The 23358-nt window shown below is 34.7% G+C and overlaps 3 protein-coding genes across 3 annotated transcripts; 1 reads left to right on the top strand and 2 right to left on the bottom strand.

The window, feature by feature from the left end:
- Positions 1-5830: 5830 nt before the first annotated feature.
- LOC126824631 (RUS family member 1) lies at positions 5831-11821 on the bottom strand. The gene is made up of 11 exons (XM_050553901.2): positions 11535-11821; positions 10385-10462; positions 10096-10210; positions 9828-9873; positions 9195-9333; positions 8337-8509; positions 7782-7966; positions 7171-7228; positions 6662-6735; positions 6275-6433; positions 5831-6062 (listed from the first exon to the last, which is right to left on the bottom strand). Exons 1-11 carry the CDS (start codon positions 11664-11666, stop codon positions 5893-5895), a joined length of 1329 nt encoding a protein of 442 aa, XP_050409858.1. The 5' UTR covers positions 11667-11821; the 3' UTR covers positions 5831-5892.
- Positions 11814-17375, top strand: LOC126824629 (homeobox protein 4). Its single transcript, XM_050553898.2, has 2 exons — positions 11814-11917; positions 13754-17375. The coding sequence occupies exon 2, from the start codon at positions 13767-13769 to the stop codon at positions 15870-15872; it is 2106 nt and encodes a 701-aa protein (XP_050409855.2). The 5' UTR covers positions 11814-11917; positions 13754-13766; the 3' UTR covers positions 15873-17375.
- Positions 17376-17443: 68 nt separating this feature from the next.
- Positions 17444-20529, bottom strand: LOC126824632 (DNA oxidative demethylase ALKBH2). Its single transcript, XM_050553902.2, has 3 exons — positions 20015-20529; positions 18971-19113; positions 17444-18553 (listed from the first exon to the last, which is right to left on the bottom strand). Exons 1-3 carry the CDS (start codon positions 20312-20314, stop codon positions 18244-18246), a joined length of 753 nt encoding a protein of 250 aa, XP_050409859.1. The 5' UTR covers positions 20315-20529; the 3' UTR covers positions 17444-18243.
- Between the last annotated feature and the right edge of the window lie 2829 nt (positions 20530-23358).

The following is a 23358-nucleotide window of genomic DNA, read 5'->3' as shown; positions in this document are numbered from 1 at the left end:
TGATTTGTATGATTTAATGACAAAAAATCTCATTAGTAAATGACCTAGGTTGATTAGTCAGTGGTATTCAGTTAATAGTGAAACAACGTCACATCCACCAGAAGCTTCATCATCTGCTCTGTATAATTGCTTATCTTTTTTATTATTACTATTATGCATCGAGTACTGTAAATAATGATCACGATCCAAATTTTGTAATAAAAAAAGGGACTATACATGATCTCAACTCTACAGAGTGAGTGCAATAATAATCCGTACAATAGGGAAATGCCCTTTTTATCAACAATCATCACGGTCCATAACCCCGGAGCTGCTTTAGTGAAAATAAACAAAATCAACATTATAAACAATTCTAACTATTCCTGGCATATTGATGTAAATCGGTTGAGAAATTAACTCTGAAAAGACTTAGTGAATAATTCAGAATAAAAGTAAGTGTAGACCTATGGCAGTTACCTTGATGACATGTGGATAGGCGTCTTAATTTGTCAATGAAAAGAGGACTTCTCCGGATTTTGCAGTGTGGGGACTATTTGAATACATATAATGAATAAAATATAAAGAATCTAAGGCTGAATTATTCATTTAATGTGTTTCGCAATCTCCTTATAAGCCAATCCAGCTACCGTTACCAAATGGCTCAAAATTCTGACTTAAAAGTTTTGGGTAGGGTTTATGGCCTAGACTCCTTTACAAATTTCATTCAACTTTTATCAACGGATGCCCTGTGAAATCCGAGACCGTGGCCTTAACCAGTTCTACAACTCAGAACAATCAGTTTGAATTCATAAGATAAAAAATATTAGTCCCATTTCTGTTAGGGAGCGTCCATTACAGTGCTAGCCATTTTTTAAAAATTTACATTTGATTACTTACAGCGATCCATAGATATCTTCTGCTTGATCAAGTAATCGAGACAAACTATTCGTTCGTTTCGAACTTCTCCGTCTTGGAGTGGTTATAGAATTCTGGGACCTGGGAGTGTTACTCGCAGAATCCTCTTCGTCATCTTTTAACGGCAACACACCCATAGAAAAGGGTCTCTTTTTGGGGACCTTCACTTTCGAAGTGTCTCTTTTATCCCCGTTTTTCTGATCTTTTTGCTTATCGCTTTCCGGCATTTTCATTTCAGTAATACCCAAGCTATTATAATTCCAAGTATCACTTTCTAAAACAGTTTAGCTAACACTTTTACTTTTAAAATAGAGGTTATAAGATCTGTATTATACAGAGGCCTATACTTTTAAAATTCCATCAATAGTCCGCCTATGTCCGTTCAGAATTCACAATTTATAAGATCCGTGAAAGTTGTCACACCATTCTAAAGTCTTCATATACGTGACAAGAGATGTGCCATTTTGTTTTCTCTCAACATGTTTACCACATACAGTTTCAAACTACCAAATGTTTTGGATACCAAAAATACATTTGATTGATCCATATTACCTCGTATTAATCGCCTTAAAAATACCCTTACTTCGGGATTATGGATTAACGGTAGGGTCACCATTTTAGATGATTACATGTCATTTCGGTCCCGCGTCATTTCAGACTCCAAAAAATATGGCCTCGACGTTTCGGACTCGGGGAAAAGTTAATAGAATGATAGAACACTGACGTCAAATTACTTTATAATCTATTTTATATAGGACCAGCAGCTGTCAGGCATTTTCGAGAGATGGGTAGAAAACAAGCTAAAAAAAAAAGTCATTTTTCGTACAATCAGGGGCCATAATTCAGGAATATCAAAAGGAACCGAGATCTTTGAGTTACAAACTTACATTTCAAGTTTCAACAAAATCGGATAAAAATTGTGACCTCTATAGGGTCCACAACCTTGATATACCATATTTTTACGCTATTTGAGAACGAAGGGCGGCCATTTTGTCTGTCAGTTTTGGGCCGATTTTCACGAAATTCGAACTCAGTCGTCCTTAAGATCTAACGGTGATATAATAATACGTTTTTTTTTAAATCGGATAAAAATTATGACCTCTATGGGCTCCACAAGCTAAAATCGAGATTTTTCGTACAATCAGGGGCCATAATTCAGGATGTTACGTTCCGATATGCGCGAATATCGAAAGGAAATGAGATCTTTGGATTATAAAATTACATTTCAAGTTTCATCAAAATAGGATTAAAATTGTGACTTCTATAGGGTCCACAACCTTGATATACCATATTTTTACACTATTTGAGAACAAAGGGCGGCCATTTTGTCTGTCAGTTTTGGGTCGATTTACACGAAAATCGAACTCAGTCGTCCTTAGGGTCTAACGGTGATATAACAGTACGTTTTTTTAAATCGGATAAAAATTATTACCTCTATGGGCTCCACAAGCTAAAATCGCGATTTTTCGTACAATCAGGGGCCATAATTCAGGAAGTTACGGTCCAATATGCGCGAATATCGAAAGGAACCGAGATCTTTTGGTTATAATCATACATTTCAAGTTTAAACTAAATCGGATAAAAATTGTGACCTCTGCAGTGTTCACAAGCTAAAAACGTGATTTTTCGTACTATCAGGGGCCATAATCCATGAAGTTACAGTCCGATACATGCCAATATCGAAAGGAACCGAGATCTTAGGGTGATAAACCTATATTTCAAGTTTCATTGAAATCGGATAAAAATTGTGACCTGTAGACTGTTCACAATCAATTGTGGACGGACGTCCAGACGGACAGGGGCGACGACAATATACGTCCACATAAAAATGTAGGCGTATAAAAATTAACAGCGATTTATAACAACGGGCATATTCATTTGATGAAATAATAGCCTCAGTCGGGTATTCATTTATTTTATAAAACATACATTTATTTTATCAAACCTACATTTAGAAACGGGCATATTCCAAGTTTTCTAATTGTATCTGTACACAATCTATACATCAGTATCTGGTATGTCCACCGCGAAAGCCAATAACAGCAGCGCAGCTTCTGTACATGGAGTGGACCAGACGATTGATTTACGCCATTGGCACCTGGAACCACACTCTCAGAAAAGCCTGGTGCACTCCATCGGCTGTATTTGGCCGTGGTACGACTTTATTAAGTCTTCTCTGAATTTCATCCCAAAGATGTTCAATCGGGTTTAAGTCCGGACTAAGGGCTAGCCAGTGCATAACGTTGGCACCGTTCTGCTGTTGAAAGTCCCGAGTAACCCTGGCGGTGGGGGCACGGGCGTTGTCGTGCTGGAATACGTTGTTTCGATGACTTGCGAAAAGGGGTATGACGTGGAGTCTGAGAGCTTGATTGATGTAGTGCACTGCTGTGATGCCGCCTGATCTCCCTGGACCAGGATTTTGGAACACCACAGGACCCACTCTCTGGTTCACGCCGATTCCACCTCAAACCATTATGCTTGGACCTCCCCATGAGTCTCGTTCCATGACACATTGGTCAGAATAACACTGGCCACGACGACGCCATATCCTGGTCCTGCCATCTGCAGTTGATACCGACTCTCATCTGTGAACAGAACAGTTCTCCATTGCCTGTGTCGCCAGTTCTGGTGTTGTTGGGCAAACAAGGGGTGAGGAGGATCGGTCCACGTTAAGGTCTACGACAATGGATGTTCTCTCTGGTGAGACATCGGCGGTACTGATGGGTCTTCCGTGTGTTCCCACTGTCTGACGTGCTGTCTCAGATGCCTGTGTGAAGGGATTCTGCACGCGCTGTCGCACAACATGGCGGTCTTGTCGCCTTGTGATAACCCTTGGTCTACCAGTTCTGGCGCGATCATCTGTGGTGTTGGTGGCCCGAAAGCGTTGCTGAAGCCTGTAGATGGTCCGAACATTGACCTGGAAGTGGTTGACAACGGCATGGGCAGTGTGGCCAGTGTCGAGTCTTTGAAGCGCCTGGTTCCCCTGTACTGTCGTGAGTCGTGGCATGCTGCTGACGTTGTAGTGTGAATGATTCAACCAGGTATAGGGGTGCATTTTATAGGGCTAGTCCCGGTGAACAGCACGTGCAGCATGAGTTACATGAAAATCACGGAGAACACATTACCATCTCAGAAGTCAGGTTGCGTTTTTGAGAACATTTCTTGGGTTCAATTTGTGTTTGGGAAGGAGCCTTATTGCTCACATTTGGCAAGTTTTATGCAATGCGTCTATTCAGAGTAACATACCATCATGATGTTTCTTTTGCTGCTTAGTACACTTAACAATAATTTTGTACTTACAGGGGAAGACTTGTCCACTGGGTCATTAATGCCTTTTATATAACTTTGGATTTTTAAATATCGGTATTTAGCTCTTCGAAACATCGCTCAAATAGACTATATGATAAACTCTTTTCCATAAGTAGTCCATGTGATAAAGTGTTTTTTTCGATCACCTAGATTTAAAGACCTGTGTTTGTGTTAATGCAGTAGACTAGTAATTAATACCTATAATTAATCTCTCTCTATACCCTTATGATATTTGAGAGGCAAAAAGACACATGTCAAAGGTATTGACTCTGGACTGGAGCTTTCTACAAATTTTCTGCCTGTGACATATTTTACATATACTGTTCGACAGTTAAATAACTTACATATACATTCTTGCAAAGATTCAAAACTTGGGCGACTTATATATCTAAAGTTGTATGGGAAAACTAATAATTTTATTACAAATAACAAGATGTTTCCATTTAAACAAATAACTCATGAGATGAGTATAAATGTAATAGGATAAATACTATAAATGATACCTTTTACAATGACAAAGTAAACATTAACCTCAAAGTCAAATAAAGTTCTACAATAATGTAAAGACCAAACTTAATATCACCCAATCTAAATTACCAGTACCATTATTATAAATTCTGATTGTTTCCTTCAATATCAATAAATAACTAAAACAGAAATTATAAACAGATTTGCCGTAACAATGAATCATGAATCATACATCCATCACCATCTATCCTTAATATAACTATAAATTTATAAAGAACAAGGTATTTCAATGTCTATTCCCAATAGACAGATTTGTGACTTTTTTGTATCACTGCTATTCCCAGACTAGGTATATTTCGTCTTTTTAGGTCTTTTTTTCTAACAACATCCTATGATAATTATTAACAGTAGAGTTAACAAATTGTGAAAGACAAAATATAAATCTGTGTATAAAATGAATGGCATATTTTTCATCACACCACAACCAAGTCTGTTATAATTTTGTTTGAACCAAGAAATTAAATAAACCCATAACAAAGCAAAACATATTCAAAATTCAACATTTGAGATCCCACACTGTAAAATGGAATTGTAAAAGTGAAACAAACAAAGCCCAATGTATTATACTTCCAATGAATCAACACTAATTTCAAGTCTTATTTTTACACCCACCATGAACTTTGTACAATAATTCAATGGGCTTATCTTAATACATATATTTGACATAGCCAAATCATGTAAATTACAATACAATTTGTATCTGAAACAATCAGTATCTGCAATGATTAATAAGGCATTATGTAGATATTTCTTGATATGACAAGCTCATAATTAACTCTATATAGACAACCGGGTGCCTTAAATATTCAGGGGATATTAGAAAATTCCCGCCATATCTCTGTTAATTGTTAATATGGCCAGAAACTGCCGATAATAGAACTGACAATCGAGACTTTGTATATTATCAAGGAAATGGAACTTGACAATTGAGAATATGAACTGTGGGCAAAGTTCCCATCTGCCAATTATGATTATTTCTTGCCAAACTTCAAAAATTGGTAACTTTGCTTAGATTAAAATAATTTGACTGAAATTTTCAATACATTCATTTTTCATTAACCTTTTTTGAACTATTATAGCAATAACGACCAGCTCTAAATCTTGCATAAGGTATCTTTAATTCCTTAATACCAAAATATAAAATTTCCAGTCATTATTTCATTAATATGTTTTATCAGTCAATCCACCATGGTCCCACTTTGCTCTCCATTCATCAGCACACAGAAGAGCTGTCTTAGTTTCCCAATTTTCAGATTTTAAAATATCGATAAAACCTGTAAAAGTTTTTTGAGTAAACACCTGAGAGTATTGTAAAATCTTTAAAACATCACCTGAAGTATAAAGAAAATTAAAACATGAAGATTTATTACAGAAACAACATTTTAATGTTTTATTAAAACATTAGTTATTTAGAGCAAAGTTCATTTCATTCTCTCAATAAATACAATTCTAACACTCTGATAAAACGCTGCATTGGCTTCACATTTATTTACTTTTGTATTCCAAGTATAGATATTTTAATAGAAATTAGAATACAACTTACTTTCATTAAATCCATCAATAATGGAATTTAATTCAATTTGATGGTTGTTTTTTATAGAATGTCTGTGATTATATGTTATTTCTATAACTTCTGCTTGATAACATGCCTCTAACTCATCTAATGTTGTACAATTCTCATTTAATACTATATTAGTACATCCTATAATATAAAAACAAAGTTTGGTTCCCTTGATTAACAACATGGTACACATCAAATAGGTAGTATAACGGCTGTAAATGTTATTTTTATCTGGAAATGCTTTTTTTGTCCCCAAAAATTGCATCTCGGAACACAGTGATTGCTCCTTTAACTTATATTACGCCATACTTCATGTTTTGTTGCCTGGCAAAGCTGTGTTAGATGACATGTGGTGGTAATAAGACTTACTTGTATTAAGATTTAATCCTATCATATAGTGTTTATTCTGAAACAACTTTTCCATAATCTCAACATCTTTAGGTCTGTAACAAAAATTGGATGTAAAATGTAATTCATTTTAACCGTCTATAATCAGAACCATGAGTATATTTCTACATCCTTAAGAGGTCAGTTAGCCATTATACAAGTTTTTTCAAGCTATATTAATTTTATTTCACACAACTATACCCTCTTCCCACTACCCTACTTCAGCCTGATAATCATCAGAATACAAAGATAAAATGATAAATGGTAAATGCCCATCATCGAATTCAGTCAAGCCATTCACCTAATAAATACCTACACCAAGTTTAAACATTCTATCTCAGTTATTGGGCTCCAAACAAGAAGTGTGATGGACAGACAGACAAATCCATTTTAATTTTAAGAATCTCCTCTGGTGGGAGACAACAATAACGTGCAAACAATTATATCAAACTCTGAACTAATTAAGTTAACTTCCACTATTTGCTACTTACGTTTTACATATTTTTTGAACTGAAACTCCTAAACTGATTCTGAATTTTCTCCTTGTACCTGGAAAAAAAAGTCCTTGGTAAACGAAGTGCTTGAAATAAAAACTGTAAGGAACAAAACAAATTAGTTATTGAAACAGCCAATCTGTGCTACTTATGAACGCAATCTGATTAAAATACAGATCTATATTTCGTTTTGTTTTTATACTTTCGATGGAGGCCGTTGTAGTGGGAGGTCATATCGGGGGTCAAACAAGCAGCTATTGACCCTATGACGTTAGACATTTGATTAACCAACCAGCATTGATGTTTCAAGTTGGTATTTGGAAATACAACTTTTGCTTTGTAAATGTCTACCCACAGTTCAATGCATCGCACACGAAGAACTCACCACAACAGACACTTTCATTGGCTAATCCTTCACATCAACCAGAATGTGGGTTATATACCAACTCTTCCAGATCCTAGTGTAGTGAAGGCAAGTAAAACAAAATTTTGAAGTATAAAAAACAAAATGAAATAGGATCTGTGTTTTAATCAGATTGATATGAACATACAGTGATATAAGTTTGGTCAACATTAGATACTACCCTACAAAAATACTTTCCACTTACTCCATAATACAGGTTCTTGATAGTTTATTACTTTTGTATTTTCAATCAAACCATTACATAGATAACCCTTGACTAAAAGATGGAGTCTAGCTTGATTTAATGTTTCCATGACAACTGATGTTACTGCTGAATAGTTGGCAAATAGATGTAGCATTGTAAACAGTATGTATAATGTCCAAATCAGTCTGAAATTACAAGGCGACAATATAAAATCGCAAAACAAAATTAAAGTAGAAATATCTCTGTTTTTTGTTCTTTTCTGATTGTACTGGTATGCAAAATGTGGGATAAATTTGCCAAGCTATTGATCGCTGAGATACACGTTATAATTCTTTGGTGGTTTCACAGAGACTGGTGAATGCTTGGAAAAAATACTTTACTCTACACAGGACAGTGCTTGGACTTTAAATAATTAGGCAGTCTACCGTTATTTTGAATATGATTTCATTCAAAATTATTTACATTTATTTTATTGCTGAGGGAGATAATGCCTCTTTTCATAAATATGATATTTGAATTCTGTTGGAATTAAATTTTTGAAAACCAAATACCTACGTATCCTTTCCTGTTAAAACTGGTACTATAATCAAACTGCAAATCAAAGCAGCTAAATTAACTAGAGTTTCTTGGCTACCATCTTTAGCAGATACATCAGCCATGTTATTTCTGCGAGCCTGGTGTTGTGTTAATGCAGCCCTGGTGGCCCCGCCTGCTACACCTACAATTGACTGAAAAGTACAGCAATAAAATAATGCTAATATACTAGTACATTAAGTTAAAATCTAAATAATATCAGTTCAGTGTTGGATACTAGTATGTATTCAATTTTGGCCACAGTTTTAATTATTACAATATTTATTAAGAGTCTTAATTGCCTCTTTCTTTTAAAATTTTTATATTTGTGGACAATTCCCTACCTTATATGAGTGATACAAAAGTACAAAGAATACTGTACAATCCCAAAACAAATGAGAATTGATATCAGAAGTGATATGTGAAAAAAATTGCAATATAATTTAGTTTTATTATCAAAATAAGATTTCTGGTGTTATGGCCCAATTAATGTCAAAGACAAATTTTTATACTGTTTTCCCCCTTGCCAGTGGTGCAAAAAGGGTGTCTAGAAAGTTGTATAGTTGTTCGGGTGTGACTAAAACATGAGGTCCTGTGTACACATGGGTTTGCACGTAAAAGAACCCTTGACAGTTGGATTTCAAAATGAGATTAAGTCTGTAGCTCCCCTATTCGGGCATATTCTCCTTAATAGCCCACTGCATGACATATGCCCGTCTTTCTTAGCCCAATTAGTGCTGGAAAGTAGGTTGTTACATGTATGCTGTTCACATTAAAGTCTTATTTTTAATAGTCAAGTGTTTCTGAGTTTGAAAAAATGAGTTTTAAAGATTATCTTACCTTACAAACACCGGCTGTACAAACTATTGGAGTGAAAATAGGTGTAAAATTGGGTGCTAATATTTCTAAGAAAATTGCAAAATCATTTAAAATATCTGCAAATAATCTCCATCTCTTAGCATCACAATCAAGATTACTCCTGAAAAATGTATAAATGAAATGAAATGGGGTTTAACGTCCTACTGTTCTGCTCCTAACCTGGACTAATGAAGACGGGCATATGCCATACAGTGTGCTATGAGGGAAATTTTGCCCGGACAGCGGCGCTACAGCCTACTCTTATATCGAATTCCAACTGCCAAGGGATCTTTTAGGGGCACGCCAATGTGTACATGGGACCTCAGTTTTTCGTCCCATCCGAATGACTAGACAGCTGTCCTTGTCAGGCTCTCCGTCCTGCATCACTAATAAGGGGGGAAAAATGTATAAAGTATAGAATTTTACCTCTAGTTCTAAACAGAAAGATTCATAAATATATAATCGAATTGTACAGTTTTATTAACCATTAACCAAAACTAAAACTGAGCTTTCAACGAAACTTACATATACATAATATTGTTAGGTTTCTAAACAACAGCAGCTAAGCCTTACCTTATATTGTGTACGACTGATAGTTTCAAGACAACAACTTACCCCTTCAGCCAAGCAAATACAATTCTTCCAAGCATGCCTGTTCCATCTGAATAAGAATGTGTGTGTTAGTTAGTTCCGCTGATTTAGAATCGAAATCACTATAGTACTCCAGAAATATAAGCACAAAATAAAAAATTGAAACTGACTGTTTTGTTTTATACATTCATTCATTAAGTTTTAGAAGAAAACTGTCCAAAGATTCATTTTGAATGACTGTGTTTATCCATATAAATTCTCAGTAAATTTAGTGATTTATTTAATCATAAACCTTTTAAAAGCCATGTCATGGTAGCTGCTAGTACTGTAGCATTTTCATCTCCTACACCAATACCTTTTAATAATGCCTGTGCAGCCAAGGTTCCAGTTATACTGCTAGCAAAAGCCTAAAAATACAAATTGTACAATATTGTGTGCTTTTAGTTTAAAACCTTCATATGGACAGTAAAAGTATAATAAATATCATGGGTAATAACACAGTAGCATTTACTTTTTCCTTTCATCTGGCATAATTATATTCTCTCATTTATTGTTTGTAGTTAAATTTCTATTCTATTTACCTGAATGGTGTCCCATAGCTGATATATTAAATAATCTTCACTAACACTTTCAGGATAACCCTGAGGAAGAAACACTGACTGAAATATAAATATAATAGTTTTATTTATTCACTAGGTTATGATTTTGATTGTCATTCATATGATTTTTGTATGATTGCTAACTAATCATATTTTGAATTGGCATGGGCTCACTGTATAATATGTTAGCGAATCACAATTTGACATGTTTTTTGGATTCTTACACTATATACAACCATTGGGTGCCTGCTGTAACAAGAAAATGGTAGACAGATTCTGAGAAATTCCTCCAAAATCACAATTTCTTGTGTACAAAAACTCTATATTAGAGAACCTTTATTTATCCCATTCTAAATCAACACTTAGCTTTAACTTATCAGAGCTCTAACCCTTGATCACTACACATACAGGCTATTGGCACTTTTGTACACCTAGCACTTTCCATGGTCATGGAGTCTTGAAATTTACCGAGGAAGAATAATAATGGCTAGAAACCAAATATCAGCCGAATAAGTCAATAGGGCCTAACTTTTTTTTATTTTATAGTCCATTCAGTTTTGTTCTAATGTTTATGACCTGAAACATCAGCCATGATGATTATTTAGTACACAGTCTGTGAATCTGACATCTTCCATTTATAAAGATGGCACAGATAGGTGACATAGTATCAGTATGTGTACAAAAGTTCAATTATATCTCCGATGATTGAATAATCAGTGCAGTTAAGGCAGAACATATATTTTATATTATTATGAAAGCAATGTATACATGATACACTCGTGTTGTCATGTGGTCCATATATTGATCGAGCCAAGACATCAATCAAATGGGGGGTTGGGATGACCTAGTGGTCTAGAGTGTCACCGGTTGGCCGGTCACCTCTGGCTTGCAGTTGTGGTTTCGATCCCTGGTGTGAGCGTATGTGCGGCTTGGAGATAGGGGTGCCTTCTCAACCTCGTGGGTTTACTCTGGGTACTCTGGTTTCCACCAACAGCAAAGACCCCTAGCACTTGCGCTAAGATGATCATTAAAATGAAAAATAAAGACAACTTGTCTGCGATATCACCTTCGGTGGAAGCGGACGTTAAACCCTAAGAAGAAGAACATCAATCAAGAAATAAATCAGGCCTACCCTGAAAAATTGTGAGATTGATGTAAATTTCGGAGATTTATCAATTACTGTCAAGGAACCATCTGATGATTGATAGTATTCTTTGACCTCTGGCGACGATCCATAACTTTCTCGATAAATAAACCTGCTCATAATGCTGTCTGTTAGTGCAAGTATATTACGAGAAAATCATAACAAATAAAATCTAATTCATGGGCGCTGACATCTTGTTTACCGGTTCATGCGCAGTGCAACATTCTGGAAAAGGAAGAAATTTGATTGGTTAAAGCGACCGGAAACAGGTTCAAAAACACAGCTAGCGCGACTGCAAGAAGAGGAAATGTTTATTTTGTAATTTCCTTGTCGGATTTCATTAATTCAAGACAAAAGAAGTTCGATTTTGTGTAGGTGAAATAGCCATGTTTTCGAGCAGTTGACAGTCATGAAAGTGTTCGAATAGATTTTGAAAATTTTGGCCTTAAAAAATGATTCTCTTTTGACACCAAAATAATTGAAAATTGGGTCTAGTCTAGCTAGGCTAGGCTATATTTCTAGCCTAAGACTTAGCCTAAGTATAATTTATAGGCCTAAAGTATAATAGAATAATATTTTAAGTGTAGATCTACTGTGTCTCGTACTCAAGTCTATTCATTTACTTCTTATTGGCTTAAAGTACCCATAGCCAAGTCTGTAAAGGAGCTAATATTTGGGACCCAGAAATTGACACAAATGATGGGTCGCAACACGTCATTTATCGCACATGTAATCATCATGTATGTATATAAATTATAATACCTGTATATGAATGTCAATCGTTTCCGTTTTCATTCTAATTTCAAATCAGTTGTGTTCGGCGAAATACACCAGGCAGAAGTCTCCATGGCAATCTCTAGCATCTGGTTATTCCAGTCTACACCGATACCCGGTAGTTAATTTATGTGCAAGTAATTAGCAAAGGCTGAATAACAAACGATAAAATAATAAAACTGACACAGTTATATGGGACAACAATCACTTGTTTATTTAAATTTATTTTACACAAGCACGTTTCGATATAAATAAGTACAGTCTTCGACATTGCAATAAACAACTTATGGTCAGTTTAAATAAACATTGTCATGTAATACCGAGAAAAGATGGGCTTCTGTTATCCAATCTTTACGACACAATGATGAAAATTTTAAACTTGGCACACAAATCGCATGCCAGAATGCTTCCGAGCACCATTATGAAGTGACTGGATGAACGAGGCTAAACATATCCTACAAGTACAGGATCCTACAAGTACAGGAAGACTACCAGTGTAGACTTGAATAACTAGATAATTAGAAATTTAAGTTAAAACAGAAACGATTGAATGTAAATCAGTTCATATACATTCATTTGTGTCCATTTCTAGGTGCCAAATATTATCGTTGTCCTCAATTTTTGGTAACAGTCTCACCACAATTATTTTATTCCCGAAAGCTTTCTTTTATATATTATACTTCTTGCCTGTAGCTGTAATACATTTTATTTTTTTATGCGTTGTTTTGTGTACCGTACCCTGATTTTTAATTAATCATAAATGAAATGTATCAAAATCTTTGAAAATGACACCCAGAGACCTATTATTGTAAAATTGATCATTAGATTCACCTTATTATCAAAAGTCGGCACTAACTGACCGACTACTAGTAGCCTACACTGCAGAGTTATTCAAGTGTTTGTAAAATGGTTTCAGTATTGTAAATATTGTACTGCTTCAAATACAACATCATATATTATATCTCAGTGTTAGCTTGACAGATTTGTCTCAAATATTGCATAAGATTCTCACTTGTAGTGTGGAATTTAAATTTAGAACGCTACTGAGTACTGACCGACCATGTGGCCTACGTGCTTCATTGAGGAGCATACATGTATAAATTGTGGCTAGGCTATGTAATGGAATCCAAAATGTTGTCCTACATGTATGCCCAATTTGATAGCCCTAAAGATTTTATTTTATAAATTTAAGATGGTTTCATTCTGTATAGCCTTCCTCCAATGTAAAAATTGACCCAGTTCTAAAGTCATATCTTTCAATTTTTTCTTGTTGATCAAAGGTGTCTTTTTACATGTACATTGCAATGTAAAACATGTATATTAAAGTTTAATATTTTCCAAGGTGCTCTGAATACAATTGAGTAGGTTTAGTTTAGTTTTAGATCCAAGCCAAAGCAATCAAAAAATTTTAAATATATATTTTTTTTTTTCAGTTAGTCCGCCAAGATGGAGAAAAAAAAGAGAAGACGATCCATTCGAAATTTACGGCGACAGTCCATTAATTCTTTTAATAATGAAGGAGGTCTAAATGATACTTCAGTGATTGATGACAGTACATTATTTAATGGCAGTGGCTTAACAGACAGTGGAAATATTTTTGGAACTGTTTGGATGGATACTCAAGAGGAAAGTTTGAAAGAACAGCGCAAGAAAAGGCGGTCAAGTATTCTACTACAGAAGCCACTTCTTAAATTGGACACAAGTTCCCTTGAACTCGAAACGATGCGGGCGGATATCACCACTGAAAAATCACCTACAATTTTAACTGTCAGTCCTGATTTAATGAAATTCACTGACAACAAACAACAATCACCTCTCATAACCCCTGACCAAAGCTTTAATAATAATCTAAATATGGCATTTGTGGGCGATTTCACAACGCCAGTATTATGCCAATTAAACACTTCAACTAAGAAAGTTTATCCAGTCACACCAGATGTTGACGAAGATATTTTAGCTGATTCACCGTATTCTGTTTTTTCTCCATATGCAACTCCTGTTACTAGTCAAAAAATTTTGTGTACTGCAGAAAATTTGACACCTTCAAGTAGTTGGACAATTAATGAAAATGTATCTCCAAATTGTTTTATAACTTCAAACCCAAATACTCCTTATTTAGAAACTTCTGATGCCTTAACTAAAACTACGGAAAGCATAGACAATTATATGAATTTAACAAATGATGAACCAGCAGATATCACTTTGAATAATTCTTATGAAAACAACTCATACGAAGAACATAATAATTTGTCAGTTAACAAGCTCATTAGTAAGATTAATCCTGATAACTTTAATAATAGTCCAAGCAATGCTACTAATCCCAGCCACTTATCATACCAATTAGACAAGCTGAACACAGAAACTCCCACAAGTGACCCAGTGTTGACACCAATCAATGAAGACAAATGCCACAATTTGAGTTTATCATCAAACCAAGCAATAGATGAAACAAACTATCAAATTGAACAAGACAGCAGTAAGGAAACAGAAGAAAACACTGAATCTAAAAAACTAATATCACCTTCAAGTATATCAGAAAGTTTGGATAACATTGCTTCAGGTGCTATGGGGTTATTCAACACTTTAGTCCGCAAGATTTCAATCAGACGTGGTAAAAGTCAGAAGAAAACACTGAAACGATTGAAAGCAGATAAAAATTTGGAAGGAAAAACTACTGATATCGGCAATAATGAACAGGCTGAGAAAAATCCTGTTAATGTCGAACAAAAAGTGGAAACCAATTCTAATGATTTCAGCTGTACTGCACCTGTAAATCATGGAGGAGAAACCTTTGATACAAAGCAAACGATGGAAGTGGATGAGAAACATGACAATTCGACAAATGTTTTTAACAACTGTGTAGCAATATCTCCAGTGATATTACCTGACTCGGATACCTATCCCAGTCAAAATGTAGATATGATCGATTGTGAATTAGACAATTTCAATATGACAAGTTTAGCAGAGAGTATAGATTCTCAAAAAGAAAATGAAATGAAAAATAAAAGAAGATCGCGGCGCCAAACAGCTGAATATTACATCAGCGCCGAGAGTGGTAACAGTGCAAATGAAGAGACTGGAAGCTCTGACAATACCGCTGAGGAATCGAATGTGCGGAAATCAAAGCGAACAAGGAGGAAATCTCTTGATATTTATCAAGCTGGTCAAATATATGAAGAAGAAGAACCACCCCAGAAATTTTTCATTTCAAGGTTTGTCAAATACAATCGCCCCAAGAAGCCAGTTACAGAAAACCTTGAAGATCTTTACATGAACAAGAATTATAAAGCACCATTAGAAAAGACATGGGAGACAATATATGAATCACCTGGTAAATCAAAGCAACCGTGTCAGCTGATCAGTAAAAAGAGGTTTAGACGAGTTGTTGATTTTGATGGTTTCGTTCCAACAAAGTATAAAAGAAGGCTACAGAAAGCCTCAAATAATGGTTGGGATGTAACTGGCAAAAAGAACAATACACTAACTGATGATTTTGTGCAAAATAAACTTTCCGAACTTTATAATTATTTAGATTCCTCATTTGAAACGTGACATATTTCTTAATGTTTTAAACATGTTGTATGGTTTTAGTATTACATAATGTGTTCATGTGAAAGGTAAAAACTGTAGTATTCTTTCAACATGTACATTTTTTACGTATAAATCGACCGCTCGGACGATTTAGCTGCTGTTGGCGTATGTTTTGTTGCCTGGCAACCTATCTTTAGAACCCTCAAACGACAAAAATTATAATGTCATCTGTATGAAATTGTCTATTAAATTCCCCTAATTACCTACAAAAGAATAAATATGCGACAGCCCTTGTCGACTGCTCGGACGATTTAGCTGGTGTGAGCGTATGTTTTGTATTATGATTTGTATTTTAAACTGTACCCTGAAGTTCTCATTAGAATTAGTCCACATTTCTGATGTCTGGATAAGTTAATTAATGTCTAATTAATAATTTAGATAACATTTCAGACCTAAAGAAAGACCTGCAATAGGCATATTTAGCTCTTGCATAATGTATGTTTAACCTTTCAAACAAGTAAACATTTTTTTACATGTAAAACTTGGAACTAATTTTCTGTCTTTGCCAGCTTGTTTACTAATTGAAATATTTTTGATGTTTTTAGCCTTAAACAAACTACAACGACTATTCTTTACTTCCCATAGTTAAAGATTACTCTCTTGTAATTTGTAAGCAAGTGACAGTATTACAGGTAGAGATGGGCTGAGGTGATTGTTTGAAGGGGTTCAATCACAGACAACCCAAGTTCAAATTTACGATGTGTGTTCAGATTTTAGGTATATAAAACCTTTGGAAGAACGTTTTTGTTGGTTAAGAACCATGACTTTATTATAATATGAATGTTACTAAACTGCATACCGGTACAGTATATATTTGTCCTAGATTTTTAATATCTCTACTTGATGAGGAATAAACTTGAAACTTAAAGGTGCATTATGTAAGAGATAAATCTGCCTATTGCATGTCTTTCTTTAGGCCTTACAGGTTGTTATATAAATTATTAATTAGACATTTATTAATTTGCCAAGACCATAATCAACTCTCAATGCCATTGGATACTCTAGATTTTCAATGGATTTAAACACAATTGGCACAGAGTCTGCCTGTTGCAGGTCTTTCATTAGGCCTTAAATGCTGTTATATAAATTATTAGACATTTATTAATTTACCAAGTCCATAATCAACTCTTTATCTAAATCTTACATAATGCATCTTTAATATTCCCAAATAAAATGGTTTCACATTGCAGTAGCCATTAACCTTTTTGATCCTACTCAAATTTTACTCAAATATTTATAATCATTTTAAATAACTCTCTGTATTCTTTTTGGAACATCTATGGAGAGTTACCAGTTAGGGTAATCCTAAAGTTGAGTAACACAAAATATAATTGTTATATAATGTAATCTTTTATTATTCAAAATATACATAAGTCTTTGTTAGTGATGCATTTTAATATTGAAGACATAATGAATACTTGTACAAATCAGTGCTGAAATTGTTTATAAAAAAAAAATAATTTAGATCTGTTTGTTTTTGTTTGTTACTTTCTATCTAGAACATTAGTAATTGCAACCAGTTCAATGTGAAGTAATAATGTGAGGTAAAACACAGGCTCTACTCATTGAAATGAGTTAATATCTGTCTTTGATCATTAAGGGGAGCTGCGGTGGCTCAGTAAGTATGACGTTTGGTTGCTATCCTGGAGGTCTCGTGTTCGATCGGGAATTTCCAGCATAGTTCCCCAATGTCAGTGGTGCAGTATAGAGGGCCCGGTAAGGTTCTGTGTACACATTGGCATGCACATAAAAGATCTTTTGGATGCGATATAGGAATAGGCCGTAGTGCTGCTGTCAGGACAAAATTTCCCTCATAGCACACTGAGTCAAAGAAGAACAGTAGGCCATTAAACCTTATTTCATTTTGACCGTTAAATATGCAAATCAAATGCCGAGTTGTGGAATGAATGGCTGATTCCCATCACAAACGAACTGTACCCCCAAAACATAATGGAAGAGCGTGGTGATTAGATCTTGCTAGCAAGCATGGGGTAAAAACTAACCTATTTATCTTGTCTGAAATGTTAAACTCAATATTTGAGTAATAACATACACATAACACCAAAGAATAAAGACCTGTGTTTATGTACTGTGAATGACGAAAAAAATTTCTCACTATGTTCAGATTATAGATGTGGTTATACAGACAATATTACAGGTGTTGAGTTGAGCTTGTATTTCTTCATTAACCTATCACAAAGTTTCAGATAGTTGACTGGGGCTAGGATAAATGTTGTTAAGAGTCTTTCACAAAGAATTTAAGAGCTTTACTAAATAAAATATATCTAGTACAGTTCGTTTAACATCTGAAGAACTTCAACCATACATGTAGCTATGATGCCTTGTTTACCATCATTTGGCGAAATGTAAAGTTAATCCTTACATTGATGAGTTTTTTACGCGTAGGTAGAGAATGGTACCAGAATGAGTTAGTTGGATGCTTCATCATTAGAAGACTACCATGCTGTAGTTCTAACTTCACAGTAGGAATGTCTCTCGTGGCATTCTTTCCTCGACTATCTTGATGTTTGAAAATAAAATCACGTGCCTGTCCCAAACTCAGTGAAGCTATTGGATGACCAAAAACTAAATCCTTCTCATCATCTTTATGTTCTCCTATATGATCATGACCATCTTTGTATCTGAAAAAATTCAATTATTTTTATCACAAGAAAAGGGCTGTCTTTAAAGTTTTTAGTTGTATTAGATGGCAGATCTTTACCTTGTCTGAAAACTTTAAATGGAATTTTATTCTTCAATTGTATGATTGGCGTGATAATCACAAAAATAACTATTATAGCTTTAGGATATAGATTTCAAACATTATTTCATCCCAAACCAAATTAACCAGTTGTTTTGACTGAAATATATCTGGGACTGCTAGTAAACACAACACTGGCGTATAATTACGAGCGTAAATTTTGATTTTATATCTGGCATAGAAGACTTTCATACAGGTGGGCATATTATAACTGATCCCCCTGGAATATGAACACAAATATGATTTTGGTGGTGTACTATTGTTTAAATTACTAGCTCAGTGAAAAATATCATTTTACCTGTTTACAAGGACAAAGTTGAATGTATATCCTGTAGCTTTAATGATATCATCTTTTATTTTCTGTACAAGTGGCATCCATGGTTGTGCTGACACTGTCTTTCCAGAAAATCTATAGGATAAGCCTTCATCTCCAAAAGCAACCTTAAAAACAAAATTACTACTATATACCAATGTAAAAGTCATGATGTTTTGTTCTAAAACTAAAAATCTAATTGCATTAAAATTTGAAAAGGGCACAAGAGTAAACCAAGTATAAAAATATATATACTGTGAAATAAGTATAACAAATTATTTCATATTCTTTACACCCTTGTCTCAATTTATGATTTCCAATTATTTATCAGGCCCCGAGTTCACAAAGCATTCTCAGACTTAAGTTAAGAATTTACTTAACTTTCAATCACTGTTTATGAGAAATATCTTTGGTCTAGAAACACAAGGCTTTGCACATAGTTTCTTATTGATGTATTTGATATATTAAAACAACAAAAGGTTTATAAAGGGCTATATTTTAGTTAAAATAAGGCCACAAATTTTGAGTAAATTCTTAACTTAAGTCTGAGAATGCTTTGTGAACTCGGGGCCAGCTGTCTAGTCGTTCAGATGGTATAAAAAACTGAGGTCCTGTGTACACATTGGCAGTTGGAATTCGATATAAGGGGTGCCAGTTAACTTGTCCACAAGCAGACTTGTCGACAGCCTTTGGTTAAGCCGTGGGCCATAGTGCCGCTGTCCGGGCAAAATTTCACTCATAGCACGTGCCTGTCTTCATTAGCCCAGTTAGAGCAGAACAGTAGGACATTAAACCCCATTTCATTATTTATCACGGCTATACACTTTAGAATCTGTCCATATCATAACATACGTGATCATCTGGGTTATATTTGCAAATCCTTGAATATATTTTCAGAAAAGGTAACTGACAAGTAAAAGCACTAGGAAACAGTGCTGCATTAGGCCTATATTTTTAGTTATAGGGACATTCATGCGTTTCAATCAATAATGTAGGATTGACATTATGCCTATGGCATTATAAGGCTACCTGTTTTCGAGCAATCTCCATCCATTTTCCATACAAATGAACACGAGCCATTTGTCCTTCATTATAAATTAGTATTTTTTCACATTCTGCCAACAATTCGTCTGCTTGGTGTTTACTGTAGAAAACTGTGTAATCACAACACAGATTTTCGCGTCGGATTTCCTTCCATAAAATTGAATGACCGGTTCCTTGATCAGTTTCTGTTGAATCATCCTTCGATTTTTTGGTGACATGTTCTGAATTGTATTCCGTACTTTGTTCGCCTATTCGTCTCTTCTTTTTAACAACAAACGAGTCCATTACATTTGTTTATGGGGAATTATATCTTGCATAATAAAATGAAATTCAAAGTTGTTTACCATGCGATAACATTAGAGTTACTTCCCTTTACTAAAAATCAACCCATTCCATCCTGCAATTCCGAAAGCCACCATTTGATCACACTGATTAATAGCATGCCCTAATATTAATATATTTCCATGATTAGCAATAAAGTAGATACAAATACATTATTAAGTGTCCAATGTAGGCATATGAAGACCAGGAATGTTATAATTGTCTTTAGCACGAAGACTAAAGGGCAGGCAACTCGGTATTAATTTCCCTTGTTTGGAGGCAGACTATCATAGATTTTCTGATTCTTTAATGTTGATCCTTCCCAGTTTTGCCAATCTACCACAACCGATATGAACAACATCTGGGGTGAATTCACTATTAATGTTAATCCTTGTCACTTTACCTGGCTTTCTTAAACTTTTCTCCACAAATTGGAAGCAGGGGTGGATGCACACTGATCAGAAGTGAATATTCGCTAGGCCGCTACAATCACTGATAAGGATGACATCGATGTGACTTAATGAGCCACAAATATTAACTTTTTTCCTCCGAAAAATTAAATTCTAAAACATTTTTTTTATGTATAAGAAAAAGAAATAAAGCCATTTGAAGTATTTGTAGGTAAAAAATATTTCCTATTTAGTGTAAATGGGTATTAAATTAATGAGTAAAAGGCACCATTCTGCCCGGATCAGTAACGTCTTATGTAAACATGCTCGTGCCAGTGAGCCAATGATTGACGTCGCGTGACGTGACCTCTTGTGTTGAAGGCAGTCATCTTTTACAGAGATATTAGAAGACTTTTGTAATCCTCTGTGAAACAGATTGGGGTGGATGGTCGAATGGTTAGCGCATGCACGCTCTGTCATAAGGTCTGTCATTGAGTCAACTGGCGTGGTTTCGATTCCCCGATTGTACGTGACAAGGAGTAGGGTCGCCTGTCCAACCTCTGGACCCTTCGGTTCCCCCCCCCCCCCCACTGCTAAAGACCCCTATGAGCAAGCGAATTATTGAAAAAAAGAATTGAACCATATGTTAGTCCTAAAATGACCTAGTTTGTGTCGAGTGGACCTTAAACCCCATTTCTCTCTCTCTCTATTACAAATCGAAGTAACATACCGCTACATGTAACTACAAGATGTATGTATCGCTATAACCTACCTGTTAAGTATCCCCCGATCCTAAATCATGAATATTATCCAAACCTGTCAGAAAATGCTAATTTAAACCTTTCTTCTGTTCTAGACCACAAATTGAAACAAATGACCATTCAAAAGGTGAAGAAATGGAGAGAGAGAGAAAAACTGTAAGTAGAAGTAGCAAACTTCGTGGGTACACCAGGGTATTTATTAAAAGAAAGTAATTGATGGTCTGTCATCTATAAAAGTATTAAGATTTCCTTTTAAACAAGATAGGATTTTTTTTCTTAGCTTCCCATACCTAGAAACATATGTATAAAACCATGTCAAAATAAAAAAAACAAACTATTGCAGCTTTCAGAAGACAGTTACACCTCAAATCCATGGGCCTTTTTTTGTAGTAATTAAGATTTGAGGAGTTTCAAACAAGTCTGATCAAATATACTCAAAGGATTGGAATGCTTTTCAAAAAGTATCCTTTTTTACCATTTTGTTCAGACAGTTTGATTTTTTACACTCCGAATTTCTCAAAATGGCAACAATTTTCTGTTCATTAGTAAGTCTGCAATGCAAGTCATAACAAATATTTTTAAAGCAGTCTCTCCAAACAATCTTGGCCATTATCCAGCATTAAATGCCAAAGAGGTGTGCTTGGTGATCAATTTTGACTCAAAGTTCTGAAGCAAATGTTTTCCCCATATCAACCATATATGGCCATGGGAGAGTCAATCATGAAGTCTACTACTGCCTACAAGTATTCAATCAATTACGGATTTGCGTTTTTAAATACTGGACAACTAAGTTATAATCCATTTATACCAACTAAGTTACAATCCATTTATACCCCTCTTTTATGTAAAGAATCAGTAAATTATCTTGTCAATACTGCCAGACTAGCAGGTGTACAGACAATTTCATGTTATATGAGGTAAAGCTTAAATGACTATCGACATAATTAAATGGTACAGTTCTATCAATACCCTACGGTATAAAACTCATATAAACCACAGCTGTTTATTTATGAGGGTTTACGAATGCTTCCACACTGGGAAATATATCACAGACAAGTGTTTACAGAAAAAATGACATGATTGATGACCAGTCAAGGACCATGGCCAATACATGTATCAAATATGGTATTAAAATACTTTCAGCAAAATCAATACGACTTGGACATCTGATAACTGATGACGAGACAGACAAGCCAACACATGGTTTGATGATAGTAGTATAACCCCCACAACACAATACAGTACTAGCTAAACAACCAATGCCCCTCTTTCTTCGAAACTCTCCTTTTTCTCAGAACCCTCTTAAATGGACCAATATGGATAGATGGTACAAAACAGATTTGAATTGATAAAATATACTTTATTACATAATTTTACAAATCATTAACTATATACAACTAAGAAATAACATTCCCTTTATTTTATTATCTCCAATCAATAATAGTGCAGCTTTTTATGGCTTGTAATTTATTTATCTTTAAAACAAAGGGTGAGATGGTTGAGAAAAGGTTTTATTTAATCAACATTAAAATTTTTTAATGCTTAAATATAACTGATTACCGGGTATGTACAATTCTCAAAAATTTATACAAATCAAATGCCTAATTCATTTTAAATATCATAGGATTTCAAAGAATAAATAATAAAAATCACAAAAATTTGAAAAGAAAAAAATAACATTGACAAAAAAAGGGCTGAACAGAAATCAATATTAATAAATATAAGATAAGTAAACCATCAACCATAAAAAAATCAACACAATTCTAGCCCAAATGTTTACTGTACCTCATATATACTAGTCTGGCAGTCAGTCAGTTAGGTTTATATAAATATATATTTTGATTGATATGGTATCGGT

This window comes from Patella vulgata, chromosome 6 (genome assembly GCF_932274485.2).
Source record: "Patella vulgata chromosome 6, xgPatVulg1.2, whole genome shotgun sequence".
In the NCBI taxonomy this organism is placed as follows: Eukaryota; Metazoa; Mollusca; class Gastropoda; family Patellidae; genus Patella; species Patella vulgata.
This window is presented reverse-complemented; position numbering and strand designations above follow the sequence as displayed.